At 37.4% G+C, this 17,152-nt stretch overlaps 2 protein-coding genes across 3 annotated transcripts in view; both read right to left on the reverse strand.

The window, feature by feature from the left end:
• The window catches only part of LOC121737717, a 41,051-nt gene that overhangs the window by 18,504 nt on the left and 5,395 nt on the right, over positions 1 to 17,152 (reverse strand). The window contains exons 9-13 of one of the 2 annotated variants that reach the window (XM_042129414.1): positions 16,365 to 16,508; positions 15,382 to 15,518; positions 11,571 to 11,573; positions 7,386 to 7,518; positions 5,118 to 6,913 (exon numbers count right to left, since the gene is read on the reverse strand). In XM_042129414.1, coding sequence (XP_041985348.1) covers positions 5,118 to 6,913; positions 7,386 to 7,518; positions 11,571 to 11,573; positions 15,382 to 15,518; positions 16,365 to 16,508 — 2,213 coding nt within the window. Of the gene's footprint in view, positions 1 to 5,117; positions 6,914 to 7,385; positions 7,519 to 10,030; positions 10,782 to 11,570; positions 11,574 to 15,381; positions 15,519 to 16,364; positions 16,509 to 17,152 lie in introns of those variants that run through there. The other variant, XM_042129406.1, reaches the window with a different exon arrangement.
• Positions 14,546 to 17,152, reverse strand: part of LOC121737734 (probable chitinase 2) — a 34,669-nt gene continuing 32,062 nt past the window's right edge. Inside the window, exon 11 of the transcript XR_006037184.1 lies at positions 14,546 to 14,556. The gene's annotated coding sequence lies outside the window, so the exon portion shown is untranslated. The remainder of the gene's footprint in view (positions 14,557 to 17,152) is intronic.

Consider the following 17,152-nt stretch of genomic DNA (forward strand, 5'->3'; position numbering starts at 1 on the left):
ATGACACACTATTCCGTCGCGTTCCGTCCGTATTCTGTATGCGTTTGCGACATTGCGGACGTAATCATGCGGAATTTACGCCGCGTAACTTCGGTCTAGTGTGTTTAGACACAACAACGCATTTCCTACCTGCCTAACTAATGTATTTTAACGTAAATCACAGTAATCGTTTCCGTAGCTATTACTCTTAATCTCCATAGACACAAGGTCGACTCGGACAAATTACTGTAAAAACTTCGGTGTTTACTGAAGAAGTCACTTCCTATTTATTAATTATTTGGATAATGTGCATTCCACCTAAAAATTGCTGAACTTCTTAGCTGAGCCCTTAGTACTTAAATATTTTTCAGGAGAAATAACTTATAGTTTATACAATATTTTTCTATCAAACGCATACCGTTTGAAACATAACGTACTGCTCTCTGACGTCCCTAGCTCCCTAGTGTAGCACTGAGGGAGCTAGTATATAATATCTAGAGACAGCTAGGGCACAGTATAGCAATATGACATATCCCTAACTAATATTGCTATACTGTGGCTAGGTCCTAGGGGGCTACCCTAGCAGTTTTTGAGATTATGTAATATCTCAATAATAATATTTTCACCAATACTTATGTGTCACTCATAATTTTTCTACTGCCCTCCGAAATTTAATTAGTCCTGTAAGTTACATGTTTTTACAGCTAGAATAATGCTTATATAATCTCCTTTGAATTTACAAATAATCATTATCTATCATTTTTGTCTTTTTACAGTTTTAACATCCGGCCCTTTGAACATTAAGAGGTCAGTGAATATTAACGAGTATGAACAATATTTAATAACAAAGAATTAACAATGGCGAAGGACATGGGTTATATTACGTGAACAATAAGTTTCGTACACGAAAAGATTCCTACTAGATCACTATCTAAGTCTGCGTGTGGTCCAAGTTAGAAGCTTTAGCGTGGTGCATGAGCTACTGATGAAGTTTTAAATAAATATATTTTCTCTATTATATTAATAATCTGTGACACTAACACCTTATACACTAATAAAACACACTTTTCTTGCACTTTTTCCACTATATTAAGATATTATTATAACTTTTAACAAATAACACGACCAACACGACTAACACATTAATTCATTTTGCATAGATCTCATACTGTCCGAGCTAGGAAATGTAACAAAAAACTATATAAAAAGAATGTTTATTATGTTACGACTGTTCTATTAGGTTATAAGCATAAAGTTAATATACGCTAGGTACTTATATTAACTTTATGGTTATAAGTCCATTAAAACAGCTTATTAGTTTAAAGCTGCAATAAGAATTGAGTTTATTTTAAAGATTCACCAACAGACATAAAGAAAGAAAAATATAAGTTTAAATAAATCAATGAAGTCCAATAAATCGCAAAATATTATTATTTTACTGCATGGTCTAGGCAGAAATAAATAAAACTCCAACTTCTTTTAAAAATAGGGAAATAGTAATTACTAATCAAAATAGAATCCCTATTTTTATTGTGACTCAAACTAAAACTCTGTTTATAACTTGTGTCGTATAATAAATAACAAATTACAAGCTGTAAGCACAGCTCAAATTGCTGAGACCTTCCATTATGTAAGGTGAAGAAAAACCTTAGATAAATGGGGAACGGTTTGAATGATCATTTTATACGAAGGTCCTTAGTGTTTTGATCGCACAAATATTGTAATTTTTTGCTTTGGAGTAAGTCATTATGGTTCATAATTATCATCGGCGTAGGATTCTTGTGACTACATTTGTATCGGCCCCCCTTATCTCTTACATTTCTCATGTATTAGTAGGTAACAAAGCGAGCCTAACCTATTAATACTACCCATAAATGGACCAGTCTTCGCCTAAAGTCGGAACTACATATAGGCGAACGCGTTGGCCGACGCGTTGGCTGGCGCGCTGGCCCAATGTGTAGAACAGGCGAAATACCTACCGCCAACGCGCTAACGCCCGTTCTACACATTGGGCCAGCGCGCCGGCCAACGCGTCGGCCAACGCGTTCGCCTATATGTAGTGCCGACATAAGAGTGCACATAATATTATTATGAAAGCCAACTACGTTACATTATACCTAAACCCTAGTCATTAAGCGCCCTATAAAGGATCAAATTTGTTTGATGAAATTCACGTTTTCATTGTAGATTGTTTGATAAACGCTTCAAACAAAGCTGTACTACGTGGGAGAGCCATGCTTCGGCACGAATGGGCCGGCTCGACCGGAGAAATACCACGTTCTCACAGAAAACCGGCGTGAAACAGCGCTTGCGCTGTGTTTCGCCGAGTGAGTGAGTTTACCGGAGGCCCAATCCCCTACCCTATTTCCTTCTCTACCCACCCCTATTCCCTTCCCTTCCCATCCCTACCCTCCCCTATTACCCTATTCCCTCTTAAAAGGCCGGCAACGCACCTGCAGCTCTTCTGATGCTGCGAGTGTCCATGGGCGACGGAAGATGCTTTCCATCAGGTGACCCGTTTGCTCGTTTGCCCCCTTATTTCATTAAAAAAAAAAACTACATGTTTGTCCAACAATTTGATAGTAAATTGTTGGACAAACACGTAAAATTTGACAAACAATTTGATCGTTAACAGGGCGCTTTACTCATTAGTACCTACATACGGGAGAAGATTTAAAGTATAGTAATATTTATATACCTACTGCTTTCAGTATTTGTCTATCATAAAACCAGCGGGATTTCATTCCAAAAAGGGAATTTTAGAGGACGAATCTGAAGCGCAGTCACCTTGACTGTACCTTGAATTTTAACCATCGGCCAAAAACAAATGACATTCACGCCTGCGCAGTTTCGACGTGTAAATGACATAATTTTACCAGCATTTCCTCTATTAAAGTGGCTATTGTATTTGAAGTTATGTATAAAAATATTTTAAAGCAAATTGGCCTTGTAGAGATTTTTTAAAACTCTTTAGTAGGTAATTTATGTTCGGTTTTTTAATAGGTCACTCAGTCAGTGATTTCCCTACTCCTCGTAGGGAATTAATAATCTTAAAGACATATATTATTATCATAAAGCGCTAAAAGTGTTCTCTGGTATACCAACTTGGAGTTAAATTGTATGTCATACGGGATTACAAATTTATTGCACCATATAAGATATGCATTGCATTTGGAATTTTGTATTCCAAACTGAAGCCTCAGAACCGAAGTAGCAAAGATATTATATCTTGCTGTTATTATTGTGGGGTTTTGTCTTGGGTGTTTTGAGAAATGAACAGCTGCTCTACGTAGCTTTTAGTGACTTTAATTGCAATGTTTTGCAATCACCTTTTACATGTCACCAGTGGTCCACACAGCTCACAGCTGACACAACTTTCATAAACAGCGCTTAATATCATTTAGATAAGCCGACTACTTGTAACTTATATTCTTCAGGCGAGTATAGTTTCCTTTATTAAGACTAGAAATAAGCAATGAAAAGCAGTCACTTTTGTTGTGGTGCCGTCTACCGTCTCATATGGACACCCGCAATATGAGAGAAATTGCAAATGCATTGTCGGGCTCTTGAAAGGGAAAAAGTTCACCTGTTGAAGGTTTCGCTTACTCATTTGCTTCCTATTCCATTAAAATAACCTAACTATTAGTCAGAGTTTACCTGAATTTTAGCTGCCAGGGTCACTGTTTGATCTGATACTATTGTTCTAACCCAATCTGATGTCATGTTTTTCGGTTAATGCCATATTAATGAATTTGCGATATAATAGGGTAGTTATTGTCTAAAGAGCAGATTTGAGTTTTATGTCCGCCAGGAATTTGGCTAAGCGATTGTTTTAAAAATAATGACTACAATTTCTACACCCGAAAAGCATACACCTGCATAAACATCAGATTGATGTTTATATCTTGAATATCTATCATCTTGAATCTCTCCCACACCTCATGGGTGGTTTCTGTATAAAATAGTGACAAACAAAAAACCCATTGATATACATCCACCTGGTAATTTAAAAGTATTTAAAAATCCTTATGAGTTTTAACCGATTCAGTGCGGATGACACGGGAGCCGTGTCATACATGTTTTTAACGTGTGGCGTATGACACGTGAGCCGTGTCATTTAAAAAACGCTTGTATTTCCCTCAAATTACACTTTAGAAGGTTCTACTCTGAACAAAATCATCTTAATTTTCCACGTAATAAAACAAGCCTATATATTATAGGCTTCGTTTCTGAATATTCTGTGAATTGAAAACAGTAGGGGCTGTCTTCTTTTTTAGCCCGGCCGTACGCCCACACCCCCGCCGGAACGCACTCTGTTCATACATATTGTTGTGGACCCCGCATGCTATCAGAATTCTGACGTGTCAAAATGTATTTTCTGATCAGAAATTTGGATAATATGCGGCCGGGCTTTTTAGTAGTAAACTTTTAAGAAAATAAAGAAGTAATATTGGAAGCCCATATTATTCTATATTATTTTAGACTTTCAAGTTCTCGCAATTTTTTTAAACAAAAATACTTGCGTTGACATCAAATTATTACAAATACACTATTTTTGAAAATCGGTTTCTAAGCAGCGGAGTAATCATTTAACACACAAAAAATGTCCACAGCCGAACGTATATCCTCCTCCCTTTTGGAAGTTGGTTAAAAAAACTTAACAACGAACTTCTTTTTTATCTACGAACGTTTAATTTAAATCGTAAACCCAGATCTATTTATTATACTCATTTTTCTAACTTTCAAACCTACAAAAGGTTTGCAACACCTGAATAAAAAAATCGCTTACCTGCCATCTTCAGGTTAAAACTTAGTAAAACTACTCGAAATCAACTCAAAACAACGTAGCCTTTCGTTAACAACAATGGTTTGGGTTCAATTAAATAAATTAAGTTAATAAACACGTAAAACCCAAGAAAAACAATAAACCTATTTGAGCGTGGCGGGTGACACGGTAGCCGTGTCATCTACTTCTATGGCGTATGACACGGCTCACGTGTCACGAGAAAATTGTATGCCGCCACGACTGAAAGTCTTCAAAAACTTGCGCCGCATTGAATCGGTTAACCACAAAGCCTTTGTGCTTCGTCACTATGGTCTGCCAGGGGCAAAAGAATATCGAAAACTATTAAACTTACCTTCGTATGTTGCCTCTTCTTGCCTATACCCTGGCCGCGAGCCGAAGTCAGCGACTGCCACCGGCTTTGAAGTTACCACATTCCCGTTAGAAGTGACTAAATAGCTAGGGACGTTGTATGGCCTATCTCCGTCTTGCTCATACACAGGCCTCACGTCTGGTCTGCTAGAATTATTATGTACAGAACTATTCGTATGGTTTCTATTATCTATTGGATTACTAGGTTTCCGATCCGGATTTTCTACTGGTCTAGGTTTCAATTCGGTTCCTTGTCCGTACGGACGCCTGTCGTAGTCTTGGTAAGGCCGCCCCCCATAGGGTCTATCATTCATTGGCCTATCATTTCTGTCATTAACATAAGTCGGTCCATACATCCCCGGAGTGATGCCATACAAATGATGCGTGCCATACCCAAGATGGGTGCCGTATATACCATGCTCGTAGTTATATTTGTTTATTTCTTCTACCGATTGGCCTCCGTAGTCAGAATAGCGATTACCGTTCTGTGATCCATAGCCTCCTTGACTGTATGTGTGACCTTGACTCACGTCTGACAGTCTATCGACATTACTTTGGTTTTTATTGACTTGTTGGCCGGGACGGCGGTTATACTCCTCACCATAATTTCCACCATAGTAACCATGGCTGCTAGCGTAGTTCTGACTAGAATGGCTTTCGCTGTACGAGGCTTGGTTGTAATCATGGCCATACTCTATTGGTCTAATAGGTCGAGCAGGTCGATATCTTTCGTCATACTCGTAGTTCGGGCCATGATCTAAAGATGGGTTTCTGTATGGCCTTGCAGGTTTATACTGGTAGCCACTATTCCAATAGTCCTGGGAATCACTTTGTTGTGCTTGGTAGTTTTGACTCGAATAATCAAAACCTTCCTGGCCATATCCAGAGTCGTGATTATAGTAGTAATTAGGCGGCCTTTGAGGATTTTCGTCTACTATAGGTCTGATTGGTCTCGGTGGATCGATGATTTCAAGGTATATGGAGTTATCATGAGATGAACCATAGTTGCTGGCGTATTGGCCTGAGTAACTCGGTTGATACGGCCTGCTTGGTCTAGCTGGTCGTTCTGGTGGTCCTATAGGTTTTTCATAACTTGGTTGATACGGTCTGGTTGGCCTATCTGGTGTTTCAGGTCTGATAGGTCGATCAGAATTTGCAGGATCAGATAGAGATTCCTGCGGTTTATTCTGGCTGCAACTTGAAGGCTTTTGTTGACGCCTATGAGGCCTCTCGATGTAGACATATTGGGGTACTTCAGGAACGTACTCAGGGTACGGGTTGGGTCTATAAATATCTGGTATCTTATCGTTCGGTCGAGGTGGTCTCCAACTCGGTCGGGACTGGAAATTCATCTCGTCGTTTTGGGTTGGTCGGTGAAAACTGGTGGTTTCAGGTCGATAAGGTATCTCTTGAGGACGGTGCATTCCGTATGACGGTGGCCCATCGAATGATGGTTTGTAGCTGTCGTAATCGTCTGGTCTTTCGCTATCGTAACCAGGTCTCGTATTTGACGGGAATGGTCTGGCACTAGCTGGCCCTGTTGTTTCGTGTGGGTTAAGATCGTCTGCCAGTGGTTTCCTTTCCGCATCCTCTGTTCCCATCGGACGGTTTTGAGGGTTGTCTGTCTGTTGCTGGTTTGTTAGTAGTGGTTTATGATCGCACTGAACTTGCCGTACGTAGACGTCGTAGTCAGAGTGCTTCTGAAGCATTTTACCGTCACGGAGTTCCGTAAGATTCATCTTGCTTAGATTACACGATGCGTTGCCTTTTGCGCCGACTCTGAAAAGAATAAGTTATTTATTTAGTTATAAGCATAAGCACATTAACATAGCAGACTGACGGAATGGAATGGAACTTTGAAAAAAGTTTGAGTAGGTATGCTGCTTGCGCCCGTCTAAGGCCGGTATAAATAGTCAGTACTCAAGATGCATCTCGGTGTCAAGACACGGTTCAGGCTCTGTGATTGGTTGGCTGTCAAAATTTGGACCAATCACAGATTCGAACCGCGTCTTGAGACCGGATCGCATCTTAATTTATACCGGCCTAAGTCTAAGTTTAAGTCAATCGTGTATCAAATATTATGTTGTCGCTCTATTTTTTATGACACAGGAGATATTCTACATAGCCAAACGATTAACAACGAACCAAACAGCTAAAATAGCTCTAGTCTAAACGCCTTGACTTAAATAAGTGCCATCTAGCGCTTTATTGCCTTATGCAGTGCCATCTAGCGTCACAACTCACAACTGACCCATAATCGTAGGTCTGGCACTGTGTGTCTTGCTTGCAGAGTTGCTCGCACTCCTTTGTGCCCAGTTCCGGCGCGTTCCGGTAGATGGCGTCAACACATAGCTGCTCGCCGATCGACACTCGTTCGAAACAATCTGAAATTATATTTTAATGTTTAATTAAATAACTAGTTACATTTATTAATCCACAAAAATTTACTTTTACAAACAATGGTAGATATCCTTACTAATATTAAAATGCGTCTGTCTGTTACCTCTTCACGCCCAAACGGCTGAAACAATTTTACTGAAAGGTTTATTTTGAGTCCCGGGAAGGGACATAGTATACCTACTTTTTATCCCAGAAAAAAGGAACGGTTCCCGCGCGATAATAGAATTTTGGCGCAACGGAGTTGCGGGCGACGTCTAGTTAAGTGTAAACTTGTGCCAGAAATCTTCGCTTAATAAATTGTTATAACTGCCTGCATGTTAAATCTACTTTACTATCGTATTATGCTCAGCAGTGTTATCTCATGTTACTTGGCTTTCAGGTAGATTAATTCGATGCTTTGTCATAAATCCTTACAATTTATGACAAACTCTCTATTAAATTAAAGTTGGGTAATCATTAATCATTTGCCTGTGTGCGACTGTAAATGTTAATTATTATTTATAAAAAAATGTAAGTAGAAGTATAGAATAAAATCATTAAGTGTAAAGTTTTCATTATAGTAATAGTATTTATGACCAAAAATAGTCATTAGGCTAATAAACTACATATTACAATTAATAATACTATTTCAATTAAGTATCCTTGGTGCGAAAAACAATACAAAGATAGCAAAAAAAGGATATGGCGCAGAGCCCATAGACAGCCCCGAATTAAATAAATAAAAAAAAACTACATAATAAATAATAATATAATAGGTACTAGGTATATTTCAGCCTTAACTAAACTAAGACAATAGCAACCGAAAATTTATGAACCATTTAGTAGCTCAAAATTAAATCTCCACACATCAATTAAATGTGAATCATTTGGTTCAGATTTTTTGTGCCCTTACTCATTGTAGTCACCTCGTTGTAAATTAAATCTTATAACAATGGTTATTAAGATTTTAATGACTCACTGCGTTTTTTAGGGTTCCGTAGCCAAATGGCAAAAAACGGAACCCTTATAGATTCGTCATGTCTGTCTGTCTGTCCGTCAGTATGTCTCCTAGACCAATTTTGATAAAATTTTGGCAAAGAATCGATACACACTCGACCTCGGAGGGCATTTCTTATTTTGATTTTTAAGCATTAAGTACTTAAATATTAAAAGCTTTGGAGTGCTTACTTTTTAATATTTTTTACTTAGCTGAATATCAAAATAAGGTTTATTTCAGTTAATTAATTATAATCACATTATTATCCTTATTGTACATCTTCTTAACTTGACCCTGATGTGCACTTAGAGTAAACGTTTAATCTTAATAGCAACGTGATCATAAATCTACACGTGTATCTTATGTTAATAAAAACCTAAAGATTAAAGATTATTTAATGGTACTTTAAAAGGCAATCAAGACTAGGATTTTAATTAAGTATATCGCGCGGGAACCGGGCTCAAAGTATCTCCATGCTAAATTTCAGCAAAATCGGTTCAGCGGTTTGAGCGTGAAGAGATAACAGACAGACAGACAGACACACTTTCGCATTTATAATATTAGTAAGTTTAGTAAGTAAGTATAGTAAGCATGGAAGTATGGATGTAATGAAATCTTAAGCGCAGCGGAGTTCATTAGGTACCTACATAGGTAAACAATCAACGAATCACTATGAAAAAATAAAATGAAATAGTTGTTATTTCATATTCCAGATTTCTATATAATGCTTTTTCTATTTCCTATCTCTATTTTCAGGCTGCAGTGCTGCAGCCAAAGTTTACTAAAAACTACACGTATCTTGCAAAATCCGTGTCCTATAACAGTCGAAACTCGTAAAACAAGACAATGTTATTGGCCAATACGAAGTTATATTGACCAATCAGGAAGCAGAATTCTCAGTATTGTTACGAGCACAAACATTTAAATTCTTTCAAAGAGATGTAAGCGATGCAAGTAAGAAAACTAATACAGACATTAACAATAATTATTACAAACTAAAGCACTTCGCAACGTTCAGATACCTACTGAAATTTGCGTTGTTACGACTTTTGTACAATTTTCATTCTATAAAGTTACAGTTACGAATACAGTTGTCTTTAAACTTTTGGAACGTTTACATGACGGTTTCTTGCAGGCTTCTGAAATACCATTCAGTCATTTTACCTTTTGATCATATTTTAATTCCTGTGACATAAGAATCATTTTTATAAAATCCTTATACACATACAGGGTGTAACAAAACTAAGTGATAATACTTTAGGGTGTGTACGTGTTCCTTGTATAGAGTTCACTGCGAAAGTAGCGGCGCTGAAACACCAATTTTTTTTTTTCACTTTTGTATGGGGAAACTCGTGACGCTCGGGCCCTTGTCCATACAAAAGTGAAAAAGGTCTTTCAGCGCTGCTACTTTCACAGTGAACTCTCCACAAGGAACACGTACACACCCTAAAGTATTATCACTTAGTTTTGTTACACCTTGTTTAAACAATAGTAATGCAAACTAAATTCAAATAGCTTACCTTCAACCGAAGTTCCCAGTTGAGAATCAATGGTTAGCGTCAAAACTGGGGACGCGAGGAGCACCGGGCACAGAACTAGTATGTACAACATGTTCAGGCATATATTCATGTTTGTCTCCACATTACAACCCCTTGCAACAAAATATAAAATCAAAAAAATAAACTTCAACAGAATTCTATTTTCAAAAGTGACGTAAGGTTTTCCCGCCAAGGTTTTTCGATCCCAAGGCTAAGGAAACACGTCTATTCGGTTTTGGTTGTGTGGATCTTGTGGCGCAAATGGGTGCGACCTGCGCCTCGGTCCAACGATCACTTCCTTAGCGTGTGAGTTTCAAGTTATTTTACCTTTGACATGACTTATAGGGTAACTACATAAGGATCATTATTCTTTAAACCTCTGATGTGAGCTAAACATACTCCATGTTGGCTCATCGGAACAGGTGTTTAGGATAGAATTTTTTATTGTGAAATTCCAGCGAGCTTGCACGGCGATCTTGCAGATTTGCACTTGGATTTTCAGTTTGCTGCAGTACTTAGAGACAAATATTAATCACTTGACAGTTAACTGTAATGAAATGAAGATTTTAGCATAAGTCCCATATATTATCTGTCAAAATCTTTATTTAATTTCAGTTATGAAATTAATCGTTATCCCAAGTGCGACATTAAATTCAGTTTCAGCTTGATTGGTCGCCTATAGACTGTAAAACTTTTAAGTTGAAACCTCTGAAACTGAAGAAAGGTACATCCATTAGAATATTTAGGTACTTATTTTTTTTTATTATTATTAAGGGAAACTTCCTATGTAAACTTTTTTTATACTTTATCCATACTTAATATTTCTCTGTCTGTCTCTTACCTCTTCACGCCCAAACTGCTGAACCGATTTTGCTGAAATTTGGTATGGAGATACTTTGAATCCCGGGAATGGACATAGGATAATCTTTATCCCGCAAATATGTACTGCGGTCACTGCGGACACCGTCTAGTTTTAATTTTTTTAATGATTTGAATCGATATCCTCGATATACAGAATACAAATCATATCCATTTTAATCAAGCCTTCAAACTATAATCATCGTGTCAGATATTCACAAATAAATGATATGGTGATTGACACATCACGAAGACAAATTAAAAGGCATAGCTTCTAGGAAGGTTTATCCTGAACACCAAGGCCAACAGTTTTGATATTGTGTAGATACGAGTATCGCAGTCCAAAGCTAGAAGTTTTAGTGAAGTAGATTAGATGGCGTTGTTCAGTCAAAGGGCTAGCTGTTTGATTGAACAGCTATTTTAACCAGTTGGCTGCGACATAGACATAAATAAATATATTTTAGGTACCAGGTGACCTGATGAACTTCATATCACTTCCCTGCTAACATTAACCTTCCCTGGACTACCACAAATATTTCAAGACTAAGTCTAAGTATAGAGATATAGAGACCCATTTTTTTTCAGTTTTGTATAAGGAAACTTGTTACGCCATACAAAAGTGAAAAAAAATTGGTCCATCAGCGCTGCTACTTTCACAGTGAACTCTCTACAAGGAACATGTACACACCGTAAAGTATTAACACTTAGTTTTGTTACACCCTGTATATCCTGCAATGCTTTTAAAACGTCACTTGAAAGAAAGTGGTGGCCAAAAGAGGTGGTCACCTGAAAAAAATCGAATCGTTCTGATATTATTTTTATGATGATATTTAAATAAGATCTACAAAGTCTCGACTTTTTTAAGGGTCTGATGCTGCAATGCGGAAAAGTTACACCTCACAATACAATTTCAAAGAGCCGTGCGAACTATTCTTTAATTACGGCCTACTCGGTACGCACAAATATTCCAAACGTTTGATTTTAAAATTGAAATGTCAGTGAACTAGTAGCGGTTTTTTAATTAGGTTAATTTTGAGGTACCGAAATTGAGATAAAATAAGTAATGTTTAACGAACGGTGATTTGAAAGTGTAAGTTATAAATGCGGCTTCTAATTGAAGAAGCTGAGTAGCTACATTTGATTCTTAGGGCCTGTTTCACCACTTCCTGATAAGGCTATCCACCAATTAACTTGACAGATCAAGTATGGAGAATCTGTCAAAAAAGTTGTGAATAGCCTATTAGGCAAGTTTATCAGAAAGTGGTGAAACAGGCCCTTAATTAAATAATTAAGATTTGAAAATAGTTAATGAATTACTTTTTACCAAAAATGAAACCAACTTCTAAGGTAAAAACAATAGAAATCTACTTAATGAACTATAAAGTATATTTACTTAGGTAATAACTCTTATTTTTTATTTGTGTCTTTTTCAGAAGAGCGTCCGTGGCCTAATGGGTACACCTTCGGTTCGCACTCCTAGAGGGTGCAGGTTCGGACCCGGGTGGAGGCGTGTACCTATGAGACATTTTCTGATCTCAAAAAACATCGTGAAGGAAAACATCGTGAGGAAACTCGCACATAGTTGGTCCCAGTCCCACATATTGACTAGTTCTTTCCTCTGGACTAGGCCAACTATGATGCGAGAATGCCGTATGCGCTTGGGCAATCATACGGACATTTAAAAATCTTGTCCCAGGCACTACAGTATTTGAGGAGTGGTTACTTCGCTCTGAAAATACTGTATAAATCATCCACAACGGATGTAAAGGCCTAGTTTTTTTTTCTTTTTCAGATTTCGCCTGTACACGATCTTCATAAACTTGGTGTTTGTACCAACCTCAGGCCTAACGTTTCTTGTCTCATTCACAAACAGAGATGAAGTCAAGAGAAGAAAAGTGCCCAAGTTCAAAGAAACGTTAACTCCTTTTCAAACTTTAGTTAGCACTTAACAGGTATCGTTTATCTCCTAAAAACAAAGACGATTTTTTGTACCCGAGCACTGACTCCATAATTAAAACAGCAGTATGTAGCTTCACGGTCCTTGGGTTAAATAATTCACAAGATGGGCCGTGTGATACCCCGCACTTAATCAGAACAGGGGTTCTCAGAATGGAACTGAAACGTATCATTTTGGTATGATATATTAGGCTTTGTAAACCAAAATATTCCTACATGTGACTAAAAAGGAATAAGGATGGACCTATCGTTATAACTTATAGCGAAATCTGGCTTTGAAAAAAACGTCACCTTAAAAAAATCGAGGATATTAAATCAATGCTCTATAGAAAATTCAGCGTAGACCGTTAATTCACCAATAAAATTGTACCTTGGAAAAAGTCTTCACCGATAAGGGCAGCAAAACTGTATAGCATAACAATACTTAAATATGTAAAAAAAAAATAGTTAGGTTGGGTTGCACCAGAGGCGTGGTTAAAGTTATGGTTATAGTTAAGGCTAAATTTAACTTTAACTTTAACCTTAACTTTGACCAGAGAAATTGACAGATGACAGCTGGTCCAACAAGGTTATAAATTAACGTGGGCGGAGGCGCTGCTGGTAAAGGTCAAAAAATGGCGTTATGTATGATGACAGCGTTAGTTCCTTTTTTCGCCACATGCATTTAAAACCTTGTCGAGCTCTATGATTATGGTTAAATATGGCGTCTTGATGGCGTCCATTTTTAACTTTAACCAAATATTTGACATTTTGCATTGTAGTTAAAGTTAAAGTTAGTTGGTGCAACCCAACCTAAGTTAGCCAAAATATTTTGTGCAGTGTACCAAAGTTAACTAAAGCATTGTGTACTGCTGAGTGCTGACCGTCTGCAGACAAAGGCCGCATAATTACCCAAGTGAACCATGAACTTGACCGTCCCTTCATTTGCACGTAATCTACAAGCTAAAGTAACGTGATAATACATCAGTGTATGTACGTGTCCCTTATACAGAGTGTAACCAAAGCAAGTGATAATAATTGTGATTATTTCGAAATTAATATAAAATGAATGCATATTATAACAGGTCTCGGACGATCTGTGCGAAGTCTAGAACTTTGAAGGCTTCGTAGATTTTTCGCGGACGATGGGATTATCGTTTTAGAGGTCAACGCACTGCTTAACGTAGATCTAACAATGCCGTAATTATTACGTTCTGATAATTAAATACATACGATTAAAACTACTCAGACGATACATTACTTTGCTATTTCCTTTAAATTACAAAAAAATCTAAGCAAAAACTAATATTCTAATTAACTACACTACAAACGCTACACATTCGTTTTACGTGGTAGAGCCATGCTTCGGCACGAATGGGCCGGCTCGACCGGAGAAATACCACGGGCTCACAGAAAACCGGCGTGAAACAGAAAAACAGCTTGCGCTGTGTTTCGCCGAGTGAGTGAGCTTACCGGAGGCCCAATCCCCTACCCTATTCCCTTCCCTATCCCTTCCCTATTCCCTCTTAAAAGGCCGGCAACGCACCTGCAGCTCTTCTGATGCTGCGAGTGTCCATGGGCGACGGAAGTTGCTTTCTATCAGGTGACCCGTTTGCTCGTTTGCCCCCTTATTTCATAAAAAAACAGGTCAATTCGACAACAAAGCACACTTTTTTACAAGTTTTTTAAGCTACTTATCTGCTGCCCCTTTATGCCTAAACCATTGAACCGATGTTACTAAAATTGTGTGTGGTAATGTTTTTCCTTTTTCCGGAAAAGGACTAGGTATAGCTTGTCACTAGTAAAATGTACGGTTACCAAGAGAGATATATAAATTTCTAGGTAACGAAGTTGCTATCAACATTTTTTTAGGGTTCCGTATCCAAAGGGTAAAAACGGGACCCTATTACTAAAACTTCGTTGTCTGTCCGTCTGTCTGTCTCCAGGCTGTATCTCAAGAACCGCTATAGCTAGAGTTCTAAAATTTTCAGAGATTGTGTACATCTGTGGCCGCTATAACAAAAAATACTGAAAACAAAATAAAATAAATATTTAAGGGCGGCTCTCATACAACAAACGTGATTTTTTGGCCTTTTTTGCTCGATATCAATAATGACAACAGGCAGGAAGCTGAAATTTTCACAGAATCCTCAATTATATGTGTACTTTAATAATTAATAATAAAATTAAAAAAAAATCAAGGGCGGCTCTCATACAAAAACACAACTTTTGGGCCTATTTTTTCTCTATAACGGTACGGAACCCTTGGTGCGCGAGTTCAACTCGCACTTGGCCGATTATTTCTCTATAACGGTACGTAACCCTTGGTGCGCGAGTCCGACTCGCATTTGGCCGGTTATTTCTCTATAACGGTACGGAACCCTTGGTGCGCGAGTCCGACTCGCACTTGGCCAATTATTTCTCTATAACGGTACGGAACCCTTCGTGTGCAAATCCAACACGCACTTAGGCGATTTTCTACTAAATGAAGGCTGTCAAAAAAAAAAGAAAAGTATCACTTAACTTTTATTTCTTATTACTCTTACTGGACTTCTCTCTCTTTCTCTTATTGATGGGGTTCCGCGGGTCGTATATGTCGAACCAGTCGTCGCCCTTCGTCGACGCGTCCTTAGCCAGGACTGCGCCTTTGTCTTCGAAGCGGAGAGTGTGACCCAACCTTTAGAATAGAAAAACAATAAAATAATATTTATAACCCTTATGAAAACTTGTAAACTACAGTATAATATAACTTTTACAATAGACATTTAATTGCAACAAACGAATAAAAATTTTTGATCGTCGAAGTTTTTTTTTTCTGGTTAGTGGCCCCTACCAATGATATCTTAAATTCGAACACTACACCTTTCAACTTTTGCCAAGCGACTTCTTTTATTTTATTTTATTTGGGACAACAAACAATTGCGTACATGCTTAATACTAACACGACATAAGTACCTAAACAATGAAATTACAAGCTATGAGCGGCCTTTACGTAACTAAAGCTCCGTTGCGGAACAGGAATACATTGCTATAAAGCTCATAAGTCGTATAGCGTACATGCATAAGCGCGATAGTTATGTATCCTAACACCCTTAAAAGAGACACATAGTGAATGTACAAAATTCTACTTGTTCTGAGACCGGACTGTATGAGCGTTTTGTTGAATAATCCATATACTATCCATACTAATATTATGAATGCGAAAGTGTGTCTGTCTGTCTGTTACATCTTCTGCTTGATTTTGCTGAAATTAGGTATAGATATACTTTGAGTCCCGGGAAAGGACATAGAATTCTTTTAATCCAGGAAAAATGTACGGTTCTTGCAAATAAACGTATTTGTCGCAAAGGAGTTGCGGGCGTCATCTAGTAAAACCTCGAATAGGACGAGACAAGCTTTAAATGAACGTGGGCGGGGGCGCTGCTGGTAAAGAAGAACTGTCAAAAATGTCGTTTTTGTATGATGGCAGCGTTAGTTCCTTTTTTCGCCACGTTTATTTAAAGATTTGCCGAGTTGTACTTACCAATTGTCGTTATTGACGTCGTCATCATCATCATCATCCTTCTTGTCAGCTTCGGCTTCGGCGCCATCTTGGTTCTCCTTCTTCTCCTTTATAGCGTGCAATTTGTTCTTGAATTTAGCCAGCAGTTGTAGTGTGAAGTCTTCTCTAAAATAGCAATAATATTTTTTTATAGTTATTTTCACTTAAAAATATTTGCATTCAAATGTATTTGAAAAAAATATCAGAAATAATGTGATTTAAACATTTTAATATTTAATATGCATTTGGGTGGCGTTTAAATTTAAAATTACAAATCAATGCCGCAGATGGCGCTGCAGGACAACGTCTGTCGGGTTCGCTATATAATAAATGTAAAAATCAAACTTAAATAATTACAATCTTAAATTTTGTACCACTGCCGCGTTGTGTCTCAATGTGAACTAACCCTAAGTACATTTTTGTTTTTTTCTACCTTAGTTAAAATCCAAGACCTGATTTCAAACACTAAAATCAAACAGACCCATTGTTAGCTAACACTTATTTTAGGAATGACATCATTGTAACAACAAAAACCAGTAAATTGTTCACATACAAAGTTTATTTATGTTTGTTCTATTTTTCTTATAAGTAATAATAAATGCTTAAGTAAATTATTATTAAATTAACATATCTATAATAATAGAGTTAATAAATGCAATTATCATTTTGGTTAGTCTTTTCTCAGTAAATCAAAAATTTTGATATTTCTAAAGTATAACAAAATATTTATTTGTTCACATATAAATTAAATAAACATTTTAAAAGTTAAT

This window comes from Aricia agestis, chromosome 2, assembly GCF_905147365.1.
Source record: "Aricia agestis chromosome 2, ilAriAges1.1, whole genome shotgun sequence".
NCBI classification, from domain to species: Eukaryota; Metazoa; Arthropoda; class Insecta; order Lepidoptera; family Lycaenidae; genus Aricia; species Aricia agestis.